The sequence below is a fragment of the Linepithema humile genome, chromosome 2 (assembly GCF_040581485.1).
Source record: "Linepithema humile isolate Giens D197 chromosome 2, Lhum_UNIL_v1.0, whole genome shotgun sequence".
Classification (NCBI taxonomy): Eukaryota; Metazoa; Arthropoda; class Insecta; order Hymenoptera; family Formicidae; genus Linepithema; species Linepithema humile.
This window is the reverse complement of record NC_090129.1, coordinates 32600203-32619948: the sequence shown is the minus strand read 5'-3', so window position 1 is coordinate 32619948 and position 19746 is coordinate 32600203. Positions and strand designations below refer to the sequence as shown.

Below are 19746 nucleotides of genomic sequence, written 5' to 3'. Positions count from 1 at the left end.
ATGCGCGGCTCGCAGATACGGTCATAGTGAGGAAGTACGAGATTCGCGCCTGTAATATACAGAGTGTGTTAAACAATAGCACACCTCTTTTAGTTATAGACTCCTTGACAAATGCGTGGTCGTGTTTACCTTTGTGGAAACTCCGTCAGAGACCGATGGAGGCCACGACGTTGTAACGTTAAGCATTAAACATTTTGGTCATTAAAGTTTCATTAAACTAAAGTCAACTTGAAATTAACTAAAGAAGCTAATTATCTTATTTGCTCCCAAATAATAACTGTTTTTAATTAGCAGTCTATCTATATTATATACATAAAATAAGATAAGATATGAGTTTCAAAGAGTTTTTGCAAGAACAAGCGGAAAAAACAAAAGTCAAATTAAATATGTAACATATATACGTACAATATAAAATAAGATAAAATATGATATGATATCTAACATTCTGAACAAATGTAGAAAAATAAAACTAAATATATAATACATGAACAAAAATTTGTGTTATCTTAAAATTATGTAATGCGTAATACAATGGTTAAAATTCTGTTTCAAAAAATAAGAAAAAAGACTTATTTCAAAGATTTTTAACAATTGCGTGTTTCGCTCGCAATTTTCAGGCAGTGTTATACCAAAACGTGTTCTCAAAGTACCGTGTTATTCCGAGGGTTCCCGGAATTTTCATACCGTGTGGTATCAAAATCATGTTTTCAAAGTACGGTACCGTGTTATACGAGGGTTATCCGAACCATTCTGCTGAATTCCATTGGAATCACTTTAGTTTAACGCCGTTAATACACAATGAGATTTCGCTTTATCGATCGCTAAACCCGACCCTTTGCTTACCAAGCCTCGCAGATGTCATTTTTCTTTTCTCGTTCTTTCAACAACTTTTCCCGGCTACGGGCAGAGAACCCTTGTGTTACGATCTGAATGTGTAGAAAGTTCCGGGATAAGTACTTAGCATAAGAATCGTCTTCCGGAAACTCGTTTGGTCTGAAGCTTTTTCCCTCAAAAATAATCACAAGACATACACTCGCCTTTCTTATTGCCGTCAACCCGCTTCGGAGTCCGTGGCTCTTTCACAAAAGCCAATAACTCGTTTTTAACAATTGCGTGTTACGACCTTCTCTCTTTTCTATTTCAAATTTTATTCTATGCTTTTATGTTCAATAAAAGATTTTTAATAAGTTGCCTTTTATTGATACATTAAAGTTAAAGAAACTCGTAGTCAAAGCAAAAATTGTAATTTATTAATGTATTACAAATTGCAAGTTATAACATTGTACCTTATAAGATAATAAGATTAAAATTTTGTGTAGATCAAAGCCAATTTATCAAAAATGGCTCGATAAGCCATTCATAACAAAAAATTCGTAATAAAATGCACGTCGTTGCACAAGCAACATTTGTTTTCTTAACATTTCCTTTTGTTTATTGTCACAATGTGTCAGGTTTTCTTCAAGATTCGTGCGTGTATCGACAAAACCGTTGAAACTGTAGAGCTCTATTCGGAATTTATTAAAGTAAAAAGGCTTTTTCAGCAAAGCGGTTAAAGCTTAACGTATCGCTACTCCGTAGAAGCTCACGGAATCGTTGCGCATAAAACTACAGTCTACACGCAACTCGTTGTATCGCTCATCTGACAGTAATTCGACGACACCTTGTACAACGGACACGGAACGACAGTAAATCGTCCACGACCCCATAACCCCGTAAGGATGAGTCTGGCGACACGAAAAAGATTCTCTGTTTCTCCGATTTCGCTCGCATGCCGTAAAGCCGAGTAAAAAGTTGGCGTTTTTAAAGGAAAAGTTAGAAAATTATTCAAATCTGTTTTCTCTATAAAAAAGTGGTATTGGAACATTGTTATAATTCGAATATTTTATTATTATACTTATTATTTATTATTACACTTTGTGACCTTTCAAAAAAATTAAAAGTTATACCCCGCCCTTTTGTTAAGCAATAGGATTTTTACTATAAGAATGAAGAGTAACTCTATAAAAGAATTAGCATTTTCTATAAGTTTAGTAAGATTTTAATCGATTATCCATAAGGACTGTTATTACATATATGTTTAGGCACATAAATAATTTTACTTATGTGCATTATCAGGTTTTCGTGCAGAAACCACTAACAATTTGTATAAATCTATGACAAAAGTACAATTCTTGCAATCATGATGTGCATCATAGACAATTTTTCTCTCCATATATTCGCGTATATAATCATTTTTAAATTCTTCCGCTAAGTCCTCTGGCATGTTATCCGAAAATGAAATAAAGGACTTTATCGAGGCTGTCAAAATAAGCAATAATTATTGTTAAATTATAATTTAAATGAATAAATAATAAAATATGTCAATGTTCTATAAACATATAAATAATGTAAGAAAATTTATAATGCAAATAATAATTCAATATAAAATTTATAATCCTAACATTATTTCTAAAAGTATACTTACTTAAAAATTTTTTTGTATCTATGGAGCATACCGCTTCTCGTGTACTACTATGTTGAACCTCAAATCCAATATTTCCAAGCAAATCTTTCAATTCTTTGTGAGGACGTTTTGAATTGTGATACGGAGAAACGTAATTTTTCACGTCCTGCATAGACACAAAAGTAATAAATAATTTATAATTAGAAAATTATCAAAATATAAATACGCAATAATAATATTTACTCCTATGTACGATGAATAGCGATCATCTTTGGCCAGAACTTGGATAACTTCAAATATATCATGATATCCTACCATTAACACGAGCATAGTTCCATTAGGTCGAAGCATGGAATAAATATTTTCAAAAGCTTGGCTGTTGGATAAAAGAGATAAATAAATTATTTCTAAAATGTACATTTATTATGCCACTTTTGAACAATGAGACTAATATAATCGTTAAAATATTTAAGTATTATAGTATATTGCATTCTTACTTTTGAAATCATTATACTATGTTATTATGCTGCGAAAAAAATGACAAAAAGCATTTACGCAAAAATATTAAAACAAAATATCTAAATTATTTGCTAAAACTTATTTTGAACTAATAAAAAGTTCTAAAAGTTCTTATAAAATTCCAATAAAAAATAAATAAATTTGCTTATAAATTAATTATATTTATAATTAATGTGGAATAATATTACTTACCGAATATCTTTACACCAATGTAGAGCATGGAATGAGAAGATATGATCAAATTCGGAGATATATTTTTTCGGCAAATTTTTGGTTTGAATGTCTAGTACTTCGAACTTGAGTTGTTTATCATTGTACTGCTCATTCGCATAATCGATCATGTCTTGGGAAATATCCGTGCCTTCGTGATCATAATCATTAAGTTAAATAATTATTTGTGTTAAATTGTTGTTACATATTTATAATTTATTATCTTTTTACCAATTATTTCCGCTTTCGAATCAAGAGCGGGTAAAAGAAGTTCTTTCGTTATATCTCCGGGACCACAACCAATATCCATACACTTGCCAGACATGTTTATTAAATCATCGGCATATTCATCGATTAAATTCGTTACTTTGCTCTTTTGAAGATCGTCAGTTAGAGCGTACTTCTCTGGATCCGCCATCTTCTTTGACATTGTGCTTTTATCTTTGCATAATTAGTTACATTGTGTTCGTTAATTAGTTGCGGTATCTTCGTTTTATATTATAATGTAATTTCACTACAATTATTCTAAAAATTACTATACAATGAATTTAAAAATCAGTTTTTGAAAAAATCTTTCAAAAATAAAGATAGCTTGGCTACAAGAAAAACTTGAGCTCTCTTGATCTATAACCTTGTCAAGATGAGATCAAGAGCAAATATATTGAATTAAAGAATTCAAAAATGCTCTATACAAGAATTTACTAACACATTATGAAATGCATTAATAAAAATTCGATCTTCAGCATGTGGTCAATATTTTACAATCTTTTAGCGACAATATCCACGTTCTGATAATTTACCCATCTACATAGAAAAAATCGTGATTTTCTAGAAAAGTTCCGGAAAAACAGCGATTTCGGCTGATATATATTAGCATCGTGCCAATGGCAAGTAACTTTTAATTATTATGTATTCATATGTATTCGTAATGAATGTAAACGGCAAGGCCAAGAATACCGAGAAAGAATATATTTAGTGTGCATCAAATTTCTTTGTTAGAAAATCTATGGAAGTTTTTAAAAGATATATATTTAATATCAATTTATATAGGGGAAGGTGGGGTAAGACGGACCCCCTAAGCAAAAATGGCTATATTTTTTATATTAATGACAAAAAATAACTGAAATTTAGCATGAAGAAACTGTAGAATGTTTATTATAAGATTATAATGTTAAATTTTCAAAATTTGCAAAAGTTTGAATTATTATTAAGATTTTTAAAAACTTAATTTTGGTCCGTTTTATCCCATAGGTGGGGTAAAATGGACCATCCCATGAGGTAAAATGGACCAAGCCGAGATAATATGGATCAAAAAATAATTTAACTGATCAACTCAAAATCAAAACTATATAGTATTTATTAAATATTTTTGAATAAGAATAGAAATTAATTTAACATTAATTATTTTATTATACACACAAATCTTTAAAATAAATATAATCTTTATAATTTTTAACGTTTATATTAAATATAACATTAAATATAACATTTTAAAATAAAGCATGTAAATAAAATAAATAATTATTATAAAATCTGTTTTTATTTGGAGACATTATTTTCAATAAATTTCAAGTTTCTTCTACTTTTAACAGTGCGTTTTTTATTTTTCATAGCTTTTTTCAGTAAAAAAAAATGAGATGTAAAATATTTCTCAAATCAGAGCAAATATATAAGCAGAAAACTATAAGTAGAAAGTATAAGTAGAAAATATAAGTAGAACAAATATATAAATTGGTCCGTTTTACCCCATTTAAATTGGTCCATTTTACCCCACATGACAACATTAATATTATCTTATTTTTATTTACCTGTATCAAAATTATTTTTTAAATGTAACTGATGAAATATTACTTCTCAATAACCAGAAATATGGAACTTGTAGAAAAATTTAAAAATATTAAGTTTTGCAATCTTAGTCACTTAAAATGTAATACTAAGAAATTAGATCACGAGATCTATTTGCAAGAATTTGACGTTTCTTTATAAATAACTTACGATAGTCTTATGATATAATGACGTAATTTTTAAACAGTTAAAAAGCATCAAAAAGGAAATTAATTTTATGTTTATCCAGCAGATAGAGGTACTTACTAATAAGATCTAGCAAATGGACCATTTTACCCCGCGGTCCGTCTTACCCCACCTTCCCCTAATATATACTGATTCGCTTACAATGTGAACTTACCGGCAAAAAACGACTGTGTGCTGACAGAACAAACTTCAGTTCTTAACTGATCTTTTTACAACGGAATAAGCACCTTATATACGGATAAATTGTCATCTCTTCAAAACAAACTTATATAACATCATTACTTTTTATAGAATGTGACATGATAATGAAGTAATTATATAGGCCTTGTCTTTTCCTGGTACATTATAGCAATCTCTTTATCTGCACTATTGAGATAAACAAACATAAAAACTAATCAACATAAAAAAAATTAACAACTAGCATATGCTTCTTAAAAACAAGAAAAACAGGTTATGTGTTATCGCGTGTGAGATTAGGTGCAAGTGTTAACAAACAGATATGCATATACATATACAGCATCATGTATATTCAGTTATAACGATTTACGCAATTGTACATTATTGTTGCGTTAATGTATATATACAGGGTGTTTTATAATGTCCGTGCCAACGCTCGTGTGTGGATAAAGTGCGGTAAACTGAATAGAAAAGTCCTTTACCGTTTTGCAATTTTTGTAATAATAATTGAGATATTAATTAAAAAGGATTGACGAATAATCACGCGTTGCGCGCGGCTAGATCATATAATAACGCGTGGCGAGAGCAGGAATAACACGTCTTATTTTTCGTTGTCATGCAATCCTTGTTGCTGTCACGCCTAGAGTGTATGCTAGAGCTTATCCTCTAGCCGTGCGCAACGCGTAATTATTCGTCAATCCTTTTTAATTAATATCTCAATTATTATTGCGAAAATTGCAAAACGGTAAAGGACTTTTCTATTCAGTTTACCGCACTTTACCCGCACACGAGCGTTGGACATTATAAAACACCCTGTATATTACAATACATTGTGCACTGATAATAAATAACTTTTAATGATGTTTAATGTCTTATCTAGTCTTCTCATTATAAAAATGTTTTTGATATCTAAATCAAAATGATTTGGTTTATCTTCTGTTTGAAAATAAAAAATGATATAAATAGTACTTACGAAATTATTTATAAAATATTTCTCTCTCTTTTTCTGCACGTGCGCGTGTATGTTAATGCGTTTATCATATTTTATCACATTTTCTATGCTGTTGTTAATATGTAATATATTGTTATATTAACTAATTGTAAGACAAAAAATAACGATTTAATTTAAACAAATTTGGTGACAATAAAGTATCTAAAGTTATACCAACTTAATTTAACAAAAACTAACCATGGTTTATATTAATTTGATATTATGTAATTAATCATTAGCAATAATAAACATTTAAAGTTTTTTTATATATTGAAATGTTATAATGTTAATTAAATATATATTTAATTATTATAATAAAAATAAAGTATTGTACGCGTTTTATGTACGCGTCAATCCTTTTTAATTAATATCTCAATTATTATTGCGAAAATTGCAAAACGGTAAAGGACTTTTCTATCCAGTTTACCGCACTCTATTCGCACACGAGCGTTGGCACGGACATTATAAAACATCCAGTATAAATACACTGACGCAACAATAATGTACAATTGCGTAAATCGTTATAACTGAATGTGCATAACTAATTTTAATAAAAGCACAAAAATTTAGAATTATAAATTAAAAACACGACTTAATTATATCGATTTTTTTCACTTTATCGGATTTTTAAAAATTGTGATTGCTCAAGAGCTATGCGATTCTGTTATAAAAATGATCTAGTAAAAATATATGAATCGGGATTTGGATAATTAATATTCATTTTCATAATTAATCCATATCAGTCATCTGATAATATATTGGATTACTTGCGTAAATAATTGGAAATTTATTTCCGCGATTGAAACATAATTACAAACAGCCATAAGCATATATATGTAATTACAGTAAGAGCAATTATTATGTAATTATTGTAAGTAGATTAAAAAGATTAATATGCTATGAACCGTTCTTACGACACATATGAGACATACAAGTATATATTTATAATATTGTCCCAATATTTGGACATATTTAAATAAATACGTATAACAGTGTTTCCCCACACATTTTTTTCGATAGAAATGCTTCGATTTATTCTAAGATTTATTTAATTACAATTGACTCAATAATTAATCGAATAAAACCGTGAAAATTAATATACTATGTGCGCTTAATTATATTTATACAAATTTATAAAAAAATATTTCTAATTTTTTTATAAATTTGTATAAATATAATTAAGCGCACATAGTATATTAATTTTCACGGTTTTATTCAATTAATTATGGTGCTTAGCGAATTGTAGCAAGAACTATGTGTACCCATACGCACAATACAATTTACTTATATATACACTGACGTATACAGCTATAAATAGCATTGATACAGTGATTCCCAAAGTTTGCGCCTTGGCGCCTCGGGAAAGAATATTCGAGAATTTTCACAATTCCAGATAATCACAATGACAGGAAGCAATATCTAATTGTTACATTACGAATTACTCTGTAGTGTCATAATTCAACATCATACACATAATATAAACATAGACAGTTTGTTTCTTATCTCTACGCCTCTTACTACCTCTTTTCAACTATATACGTGTTCATATATAAACTTTAATCAGTTTCACAAATCTCAAATAAAATTATTTCTCAAAATTACTGATTTGTAAAGTATAAATTTATATATATCATACATAGCCCCAAAAAATATATTTTATTAAAATTTAAATAATAATCACAGCATTATTAGAATGCATTTGACGAATATTATGACATTGATATATGTATAACATAGATATCAGTTTCTTTGACCATTAAGCCGGTCGATAAAAATTCCATTTGATTCAGAACACGTTGAGGTCTCCTTCTTCCATCTAATTTTTTCTTCACATCTAATTTTCTTGCCGTCGTCTGACGCCATCCGTCATTAAATTCTCTTCCAATCGACGTCACCACGCCACTCTCCACGGTACCGACTTTTAGGTCGGTATCTGACAAAATGTTTAATCGATCAATATTAACTAGATTGCAGCGGAGATAAAAGTATCAGCCGCGTCATTTAGTAATGACAACATAGCTATCTTTTGAGCGGAAGTTGTGACATGCTTACAAAAAAAAAGACACATTTCAAGCAATAATTTTTATGTAAAAATATTAAATATTTGATTTTTGTAGTATTGCTAATATAAATAAAAAAAATTTACTTTAATTATAAGTTAAAACATCAATTGCATTCAAGTTATATGATGAAAGAATGAAACAACAACAGTCTACAAACATTTCGCATTCTTCACAATATCAAATCGCGACTATAAATAATACGAGATAATTGTTAACATATTGTTATCTCAACGCTGTGCAAAAGTCAAGTCATATTATGTGTAATGTTAAATGTCACGACAGGCAGCACCGTTGTGCGTTTTGCGGTTGATGTGCGCCCCACGTAACGTCATAATAATGTAAATTAATCTTAGTGCGGTAATGCGAGTATTATCTCGGCGCCGTTATCGCCGAGATATCGCGCGTCCGCGCGAGCGTGCGCTAGTGCGTGCTCACACGCGAGTTTGGTTTACTTTTGTCTAGCTGGCGGATAATTTAATTAGAATTTCGAGTGACGGGAGCCGCGAGCGCGCACGAAATACGTCACGGCGCTCCGCTCCGCTAATCCCACCTAATTAGACGCGCGGCGGCAGGGGGCCGCGGAATTGCCTGTGGCAACTTTGACTTGCGTAAAACTTTCGTCGACGGTAGGCAGGTTGATTCGATTATTTGTTTGTCGTCGCGTGCGACCGGCCATCCCGATGCGGACGCGAGCAGATGGAAAACTTTATCTTCGCGAGCGCCGCTCGACGAGCTCCGCCGACATGTCCAATCCAACGTACAGTTAAATGCAAGCCGATTGGAATGAGAAACAAATGAAACAGCGGACTCTCGTTGTACACGAGCGTCGACGAGAAAAGCTACCGCGGCAAGTTTATCCGACCTGTTGTTCGACTTAAACTTAATTTACCGGCGACGTGATCTTTGTCTTTATTCGCCGCATTACCCGGGCGTTACTGTTATATAAAATTACACAACTATCGTGGAATGGCAAAAAAAAAAAAAAAATGAACAAAATAAGTAGCGTACAATTGTTAAAACCATTTAAAAGCGGACGCAAGCAAGCTTTCAAAGCGCTAAATTGAATTTTGAAATAGTTTCATTATTTTCAAATCTGATTTTTAGAAGTTGCATGTTCATAAATATGTGACATTTTAAATAATTGAGACAAATCTGATGTTGGTGTAATGCGATTATTTTCGAAAGAATTAACATACAATGCGCTTTTGAAAAATGCTCAGCTCTTTTTCAACTTTAATCGCGAACTGGATTGAACGGCAAATCCGATCGCGGTTTTAACGACGAGCGCGCCCGTTGAAATGACAGGCGAGATTTGCACGTGCTGCTCCCGGCCGATAGCAACGTCCAGTCTGACAATAGTTACAACCAGTTTTGACACGCCAAACGAATATTTCTGCGTATTGTTTAAACGACGTCTGCATCTAAAGCGCGATTCTTGTAACATTGCGTTACGTGTGCGAATGCTCGAGCTATGGCATTTCATAAAACACTGTTTATAAAGCAAATAGTATATAAAAAATTAAGTATATAAAATTGAGTACAAATTCACTTAATTCATTTACCAATACTAAATTATTTCATTATAAAATTATTTTTGCACTGCAAAAATATATTTCTGTCAAAATAATTAAGCGCATAAAACTGCGGCTATGAAAAATAGCATCGGCGCGGATTGTTGCCGCCAGCTTGCGATTATTGACGACGATCAAAAGTCGGGAATCTAATCATAAATGCATACCACGGAAGCTCCCATCGCGGCTGCATCTGCTCGACTGGCCGCGAGTGAAATCCCGCTGAGCGCAGAGATGCGATTTAAATGAACCGCGGGGACTCTTCGCACGAGTTCCGGCCGACATATTGAGTTTCAATTACATCACGCGCGATAGGCGCATTTCAAGTGCATGTATGGAAGAATGTTCTGAATAATGTACGCGAGCGAGAAAAAAGAGAGTGGTCGAAGACAGACGTGGCGAACGGAAAGCGGGAAGGAAGGGAGGAAGACCGTTCTCGGTTTTATTACGGCCATTTTTTTGCGCCCCGCGCTCGATATCAATATTACCATAACTTTACATTCGTAATTGGTTGGCATCGAGCCAGCATGACGTAGCCATGTTCCCCACCTTTCTCTTTCTCCCCTTTCTTCCCCTTTCACATCTTTCCTCGGACTTCATTTTTTTCCGCGGGTTTGCTCTCTTTGCCTTTCTTTCGATCTCCTTTTTTTCTTTATCGCTTTCTCTTTTTCACCCCGCGCTATCTCGCCGTTCCTTGTCACAACTCTTTCTCCCTCCTCCCTTTTTGCAACCACCTCCTGCAGCAATCCCGCGACCCCGTTCGCTCGTTTTTGGTCTTTGTTCACGACCCTGGCTATTGTTCACCGAACAATCGTCGCGTCCGGCTTAGGTGTCCAATGATGATCGGGCAACCGCTAAGATACGTGAGACGGATGCTTAAGTGGCACCCGGCCGCGTTCGTCGGCCTCGCTCGAACGCGTGGACCATGGAGAACGGAAAGGTGCAGCGTCCCACGAACAGGATGATCCTTAAAAGGCCCTCACGTCTCTGAAAAGAATAACGATCTTTTTCTCGTGGTATGCCAGACAGGAAGTGCTTCGATGAAGTATTCGAACATCAAGTGTGCGATACGTAAACACTTTCGGCATGAACGTCTTCATCGACAGGGAAGTTGATAACGCGATCGTGCTATACAGGATATCATCTCTGTGAAGTTGGCCCCCCATTTTTCAAAATTGAAAAAAATGATTAGAGTTCTGGATGCCCCCCGAGGAGTTCTAGAGTTCTCAGACCATTTTAGAAAGAGTTTTGCCATTTAAAGTAAAGAAAACACCATTTGAAAAATCGGGGGGCTAACTTCACGGCGCCCCCCATTATGTAAAAAATCCAAATTTTTTTATAATTCTGAGTAGATTTCAAATAGTTCTATAGTTCTAGATAAGTTTCAAAAATAGTTCTGCTCGAAATACTAAATTAAATTTGAAATTCTCGTCTCAGAAAACAAAAAATAGCGAGAACTCATTCAATTTTGATTTTAGCGTTTCGAGCCTTAAGGATAATCGTTAGAACTCGTAAGGGGCTATACAGAACTCTCAACAGAACTGCCAGTTACCGAGAAAAAAATTTTTTTTTGTAGGACTTAGAAATTTTTCGAATCCGAAACTTCAACAATCAAGAACTTTTTTATTTCGCCTCTGAGCGCTTCTTCTCGATGGTTGAAGTTTCGGATTTGAAAAATTTCTGTCCTACAGAAAAAAAAATTTTTTCTCAGTAACCGGCAGTTCTGTTGAGAGTTCTGGACGCCCCCCGAAGAGTTCTAACGATAATTATTAACACTCGAAGCGCTCAGAGGCGAAATAAAAAAGTTCTCGATGGTTGAAGTTTCGGATTTGAAAAATTTCTGTCCTACAGAAAAAAAAATTTTTTCTCAGTAACCGGCAGTTCTGTTGAGAGTTCTGGACGCCCCCCGAAGAGTTCTAACGATAATTATTAACACTCGAAGCGCTCAGAGGCGAAATAAAAAAGTTCTCGATGGTTGAAGTTTCGGATTTGAAAAATTTCTGTCCTACAGGAAAAAAAATTTTTTTTCGGTAACCGGCAGTTCTGTTGAGAGTTCTGAACGCCCCCCAAAGAGTTCTAACGATAATTATTAACACTCGAAACGCTCAGAGGCGAAATAAAAAAGTTCTCGATTGTTGAAGTTTCGGATTCAAAAAATTTCTAAGTCCTACAGAAAAAAAATTTTTTCTCGGTAACCGGCAGTTCTGTTGAGAGTTCTGTATAGCCCCTCACGAGTTCTAACGATTATCCTTAATGCTTGAAACGCTAAAATCAAAATTGAATGAGTTCTCGCTATTTTTCGTTTTCTAAGTCGAGAATTTCAAATTTAATTTACGTAGTATTTCGAGCAGAACTATTTTTGAAACTTATCTAGAACCATAGAACTATTTGAAATCTACTTAAAACTATAAAAAAATTTGGATTTTTTACATAATGGGGGGCGCCGTGAAGTTAGCCGCCCGATTACAAATTGATTAGAGAATTAGAACATAGAAGCAAATTTCATTGTTGATAGATTTCTAAGCATTACTGCAAACAATTTGAAAATGACACATTATTTTAAGATATAGAGAAGAAATATTTGTCAAAAATATAAATCAACACTTTAACATTGTCTGTATAATAATTTGCTAAGATAATCTGTTTTTAGAGATTATTAGCTATCGAATACTGTTGGAGTTTAATATACACTATCATTACGCTTGTTATTGCAGAAACAGAAATCGGATTACACGGGATAATGAACGCAATAATCAATATGCAATGTGTTATTAGTACGGAACGGAAGTTCGTGAGGTTTCACTAGGATGAGTCATCCTAGCCTGGGTAATCCGAGATGCGTTTAGATGGACCAACCATCTTGGCGATGGATAATGACTAGATATTCGAAATTCAACGGAAATATCATCATCGAGAAACTTCAGATCTGTTATTTACGTAACTACGTGAAAAGATATCCAATTGAGATATTCTTGATCTTAATTTTCCTAATCGTAGACATAAATCTTGCACATATTACTAAGAAATTCAAAGCAAAAGGAGCAACGCTATTGTAGAGGAATACAATCAATTAAGAATAAAAAAAGAATGATCAATAATATTTATTCCTAGATAATGATATATAAGAAATTATTTGGGAATAAGCAAGAAATCGTCGAGATTGTCACGCAAGACTTGCCATTTTCGCATTCGCCATCGCGACTCGTCCTTTTGGAATTCGTGATTGTCTTCTCCGAAAGCTCGTCGTGATTTGTTTTACGTCAATCGTCGACTTTCCTGTTTTGATGACTTTTAATCGATTTATTATTATGCTATTGAAAACACGTGGATCCCCCACACTATTGCGTCGTGGTGTGTTTCTTTACTGTTCTACTTAAATTGCTGAAACAAATTGAAGCAATACATATTCATTTGTTATTTGTAAATAAATAGATGAAACCCTTTTGCTAGTTTCCTAACAATCTCATTAACTGCCGTTGAATTCTAGCGCATTGCGCATTGCGAAAGGGATACATTGCGATTCCATATTCTCGGTAGATTCCACAATATCATCTTCCCCAGCGTCGAAAGCACGGTAGTCGGAAATTCCGTTTCCGATTGGATTCGTAAATAGCTTTACGATAGGTCTCCTTGGACCGTCTTAACGCTTTTAAGTACCGACCGCCTGGGAAGGTTCACCGCGAAACCTCACAGACTTCCGCAACTTAATTACACATTACATAATACACAATATGCTCATAATATGTTGCATACAAAGTGCTTCATATTTATCGTAGTATGGTTTTTAAATTTCTTTGGGATTCAATTTAATAACTCATGGATGATGAGTTGTTTGATTTCAAATTTTAAATACACTAGGACATACACGCGCGCCTTTTTTCTGTTCTTTCTTTTTGTATCCGTTTAAAAACTTTAAACTCGCCAAACAGCTGTTAGAATAAAACTGTCAAACGCAATCATCTCTATAACAACAATGATTGATAATAAACAAAATCATCAATGCAAACTTCGCGATAGACAAACCGATGGATAACGCGATGACAACGAAAAGAGGCTTCAAAAGTCAATAACATGCTTTTTTAAAGGTAGGATATGTTACGTATTGTATTTATTGAACGGGTACATTATTAGCAAAACCCGGCGAACATTTTGCTGTTTGCTGCGAATTATCACCACGATTATATCGCACGGTAATTCAATATTTATGTTATCTTAATATTAGCGCAAATGCGCGCACGTGGCTCGTAAATCCGTTGCCGTAAAAATGCACCGAGCAATGATTGGTTATCGGTTGCAGGCGGCATTAATATCGCGCAAGTATTACGAATGCAACGCGTAAATATTTGCGCCCGCGACCATAACCGCTCGCGATTTGCTATACTGCGGGCAAAGGAATGTCAAACGTTAAACGTGGAATGCAAAAGACTGCGTAAAATTATCGGAGACGACGTAATTAGCCGCCTGTTTACACGCTTCTGTTTTAGAGGGAGAGAGGGGGAGGCGGGAGGAGGGACTGACATAAACCTACCGTGGGTTGACTTGAACGGATCGCTGCGCCATGCACCAGGCGCAAGCAAACACGAAATTCAAATATAGATTCCGCAAACGGTAACTTCCGCCCAACAGTGTAGGTTAATTTACTGATTCCCACTCTCTCGCTTCAAATCAACGTCGCGAATGGGAAGACCTTTGTAAAAAGCGATATTAATTTTATGCCTCATAAAAAGAATGCAAAATTGCAGAATGCAAAATGCAGAATTTTCGATGAAGCAAACGCCGCAATGATTTTCCGCATAAGCTATTTAAATTAATTATATATTTTATGAAAAATATATTTTGCGCTTCTATAAAAATGCAATTAAAATATGTTTTATACATTTAATAAATGTTATTGTATATCTTATTCATATAAATCGGTGAGTCGATATATTCTTTTATCTTGAAAATATAAATATTCAGAACTCTGAGACATTGATATACATTATTCTTTTTCAATTACAAGATACAATATTTTGTATATATATAAGCCTTTCTTCAAAATTGCATAAAAATAATTTGATTACACGCAAAAGTTCCAAAGAAGAGAACTTTCAGAGGATTTCATGTTTTCCAAAAGATACGATGAGATTAAGAGGGTAATTTTGTTGATGAAATTCAATAATGCATAATTAAGTGTCACAAAAGACACATTGATACTTCAAGTATAACTGATTTACAACACCCGGTGATCACTTAGGTGCGCGCTATAATCTCCTGAAATCTACGAGCTGAAAGCGGCGGACCGTTTTGCTCGTTTCGCGCGCAATGGGGTATACTCGATAAAGTCGCTTTCAGACCCAATCCATCTTAGTCCGTTTACAATTTTCTCGCGTGCCTACGTCCTCATATACGCCACACTCCGCGGAAAGTAAACCGCGTGAAAGCCAGCGGGCGAGATTATACGGTTCCGTTAGTTTCGCGGCCCCGGCAGTCTACCCCTTTCCGCATACCCCAATTCTCCCCCTCCATCGGTTTTCCACGCGACTCCGCTATTTCGAAAGGGGGAAAGGACCGCCCGCGCCCCTTCGCGCGTGGACCCTCGTATTCAATGATATCAAACAGAATAATTTGTCAATGCCGCACGCAACGTTTGACGCCGTCGTTTACACGGCTCCATACAGACACGCGCGTACACGCGCGCACAGACGGATGATATTTACGCGTTACGAAAGGGACAAATTATCGCGACGTCCCCTCAAGATCCCGCGTTTGAAACTGAAAATAATGTAATTCGCGACAATAACAGCTTTGATCGGAGGGATGACTTTAATGTGTATAGGGTTTAACACTTTGTGTGCTATGTGACATATGATAGATATCATTTTACGTGCCTACGTGTACATCCAGAAATTAATAGCAGATCTTAATATCAAAGAGCTCGATGAAATCGGATAACGAGAAAACACCGTGAAATATTATAGGGAACATGATACGTCCGTGCATCTGTATAGAGAGAAACGGATAAAGCGGTGAAATATATTTCAAATTTATTTATTATTCTATGAAATAAAACCTTTTCATATTGTATGATGATAATTACAAATGTAAATTCAGGACTGTGCACTGTATTTTATTAATGAAAGATATTATAAATAATAAAGTTTCTTCAACATTTTATATTTAATGGTAACATTATCAAAATAAAAAATTTATTTATTTGGATTAATTTTTTATAAATTATGCTATTATTTTTCACGCAGCATGTTTAAAAAATCGCAACATGCGCAAAACTTGATTACAATTTCGATAAACAAATATTTAATTTACGTGTTAATTAAGCTGCACTTTGCCTGATAGAAGAAATAGACAGATTTATTGAAAAACCCCGACATTATTTATTACATAACTCAATATTTACTAAATGTTAGGTATTCAACATAACATAAAGTATTGATGCAATACACAAATTTTAATCAAAGAAAAAATGTTAATATGTTTTAAAATATTTAAAAGAAACATAATGTCGTTTATGTTTATAAAAAAATGTTTATAAAAAAATTAATTTTAAATCCTTACACATTAACAATTATTATGTGGCGTATCGTGGTTTGAGTTCTTCACGAACGTTCAGAAGGACAAAAAATCGCGTATAAAAAAAATGCGGAATCTTTTATCTCTATATCTTTATAAGCGCAGGCTCGCCACTTGGCCCTACCATCTAAAGCTACTCATCTTTCTCTTTGCCTGTTCTATCCGGTCTTCTCTTTTGCATCATCTTTTATTATACGGTCCGGCATATATCAAAGAAGAATAACGAATAGAAAAATGGTAGAATATAGGCGGCTTCCTGCCGACGGCGTCTTGGCGACATTCGGTCTGGCATTGGCGTGTGTAAAGACGGCGACTGTCTGCACGTTAGAAAGAACATGAGTGAAAATCAAAAGGCAGGAAACATGACAGACGCATCAAAGAACAACGGAGGAAGGAAAAATGGTCCGTTAATGTCATCAAATCGATGACGTACTTCGATATCCGATTAGATTAGACGTTCCGGCACACATGCTCTTTTATAAAATCATAAACCAGCATAGAAAATAACACATTGTTATCATAAAAAAGAAGAAAAAATTTCTTTTTTTTGTTGCTGACGAATAACTTAGTCACATGTGACAGTGTGTGTTTAATGAGTAGAAAAATTGATCTCTGTCGGAATAATTTCATTACTTGTTTCAATTCTAAAAAGTAACAAAAATGTGTAATTATCAAGAATCAGCCCACCGCATCGTATTGATTCCAATTTATAGTAATAAGATTACTCAATATCTCTTTCTCTTTCGTTTTAAATTAAAGTTGATATAAAGAAGTGGGTTTTTATTTACATTTAAGGTGCAAGACGCAAGCTGGATGCTCAAGTAAAAAGAGAAGAGTATTCTACGACTTCGCCGTTCGAGGGATAATTAATTAATTATTTTTGTCACAATTTATGAATATACTACGACAACAATACCACGGCACAAAGACTACGGTAAAATTATCCCTCGAAATCTCGATGTGGCAGTCATTTTTCTCGTTATATAAAGCCTACGAATTGAATTACATTGCTAATGAGTATGAGTTCGCTATTTCTTTGCGGAATTTCTTTGAGACGGAAAAAAATTTGATTAGGTGTATTTTGATAAAATAATAAAGTTGAAAAATATAGATTCTGCATTTGGATTTGCAAACCGTACAGCTGCAGTGGTTCAAATGTTAGCAAAAATCTTTGATTAAACTAATATCTTCGGCAAACTTGAGAGAATTTAGATCTCCTTCGAATTCAAAAATCTATAACGATTAAAATGTTTTCACTAGGTTTATCCACCGCCGCAAAATTTGTTTACGGATAACATAAGCCATCAAGCCCGAGGCTGACGGTACGGGCGGTCGGTTCGTTGGTTTGCACCACGAAATTCAAATATCTTCCACCGTTGCACTTGGCAAACGTTCTACGTAGTCTGTTCGTAGCCCGGGGCTCATTCGCCAATCACGGTGCAGCACAGCGCGCTACCCCTTTTTCTCTCTTTCTCCCGCACATCCGCACATACATGTGCGTTCACTATTCTTCTCAGTGTAAGTACATCCACCGCATCTCTAATCGCCCAATGTTACGGCTTCCGTTTTTCTCCGAGTCTCATTACTCCTTGTCGTCTTGCAAAAACCACGGATGTAGGCAGAATTAGCGAATCATTACAGGAAACGCAGGAGTACACCGACTCTCATCAGGCTGAGATTAAATTTGTCGTCCGCGACGAATGTGAAATCTGAACGAAATTTTGCGAGAAGCAAGAAGTATCATTTTAGTTACTACAAAGTATAATTTTTCGTTCTTATTTTACGCTCGTTAGTACAATAATATGTGCACCACACGCAAAAAAGTGTTGTGAATTTTTGTTTTGAACTTTGTGTTCTGTGATAAAAAGTTGCGTAAAGATGTACTTTAGAAAGTTGCTTATATTATAATATGCTCTTTAATATTTTTCGCAGTAATAAATGCCAATGATTTTATCAGACAAAACATTTCTGTTTATTATAAAGTATAAAACTGCTCTTTCTTTACGCTTGTTAGTATAAGATTGCGCGTCACGTAAAAAAGGTTGTAAACCTGTTGTACTCAGTGCAAAAGTTGCAAAATGATATGTTTCAGAAAATTGCTCGTAACACACTCTTTCCTTTCTTCAGTAATAAATGCCAATGGTTTTATTAGACAGAATATTCGTACAGTTACTGCCCAAGTAGTAAAAAGGAAGTATGGTCAGACATGAATATTTCATAAAGGTATGGCGAGTATTTCGCATTTTTATTTTTTACTTTGAAATGTTGATATAATTTAACTCTTTTGTTATTATGATAAAATGCCTTTTATTGAAATAAAAAAATATTCAAAAATTTTGTAAATTAATTCAGATTGAGAACAATGCATATAGCTAATGATGCGATAATTAATATTTTATTTTTTCTATATAAGTGTCTATATCATTGTTATAATTTTTGTTTTTTTTAAAAAAGTAGCATTTCTTATTCTGTTTATTATCCTGTTTATTATTCAGTATCAATGAGTAAATCGGATTGCGGTGTATCACTTTATTTTTCATTCGTATCAATTCTACAACGATTTGCACTGTGAATGCACATAAAACGGAATGCGTTACTATCGTTACTGTCAGATAAAAACTGAAAGAGAGCAATTGAGCGTAGCGAGATGAAAATAGGCAATCGTCCATTTTTGCGCTCTAGGAATTCGTAATGACGTATGACAGTGCAATGATGGCATGTGCGATAGATGTGTAAGAATATATTTTGTCATTTCTCGAAACAATACTATAAATAATTATGAAAATTAATTGTGCAAATGGCATTAATCGGTGATTTAGCAATTTATTCATGAACAAATGTACAAAGTCATGAATAATACAAAATCATGAAGATCAATACAGATCAAAATATTAGTAGTAGCATAATGCGTTACGAGCATTAAATATTATTCTATTATTATATAGATAATATATTAATAATGTTATATTTTTGTACTTGAATAATCAAAGTTAGAACTTAGCAGAAACTTTCGACCGATTTTCGAGGTGAATCTCTGCCGCCTTATTCGTGACTGGTTGCTAAGATGCGGCGAGAGGAAGGCAGCGGGCATCCACACTTCGAAAATTGGCTGAAAGTTGCAACTCTGGTTTAAACCGAGGCTTCCATGATCTTGATCAACCAATTACTTGT

The 19746-nt window shown here is 33.9% G+C and overlaps 2 protein-coding genes across 6 annotated transcripts in view; both read right to left on the bottom strand.

The window, feature by feature from the left end:
- LOC105674929 (adult-specific cuticular protein ACP-22-like) overlaps positions 1-19746 on the bottom strand; it is a 110400-nt gene that overhangs the window by 36099 nt on the left and 54555 nt on the right. The window contains exon 4 of one of the 5 annotated variants that reach the window (XR_010888701.1): positions 5584-8304. The exons of 3 other annotated variants lie outside the window; for them this stretch is intronic. The gene's annotated coding sequence lies outside the window, so the exon portion shown is untranslated. Of the gene's footprint in view, positions 1-5583; positions 8305-8732; positions 10993-19746 lie in introns of those variants that run through there. One more of the 5 variants, XR_001101201.2, reaches the window with a different exon arrangement.
- Positions 1229-5507, bottom strand: LOC105674928 (juvenile hormone acid O-methyltransferase-like). The gene is made up of 6 exons (XM_012371616.2): positions 5358-5507; positions 3404-3613; positions 3155-3323; positions 2687-2819; positions 2465-2609; positions 1229-2298 (listed from the first exon to the last, which is right to left on the bottom strand). The coding sequence occupies exons 2-6, from the start codon at positions 3600-3602 to the stop codon at positions 2096-2098; spliced, it is 849 nt and encodes a 282-aa protein (XP_012227039.1). The 5' UTR covers positions 3603-3613; positions 5358-5507; the 3' UTR covers positions 1229-2095.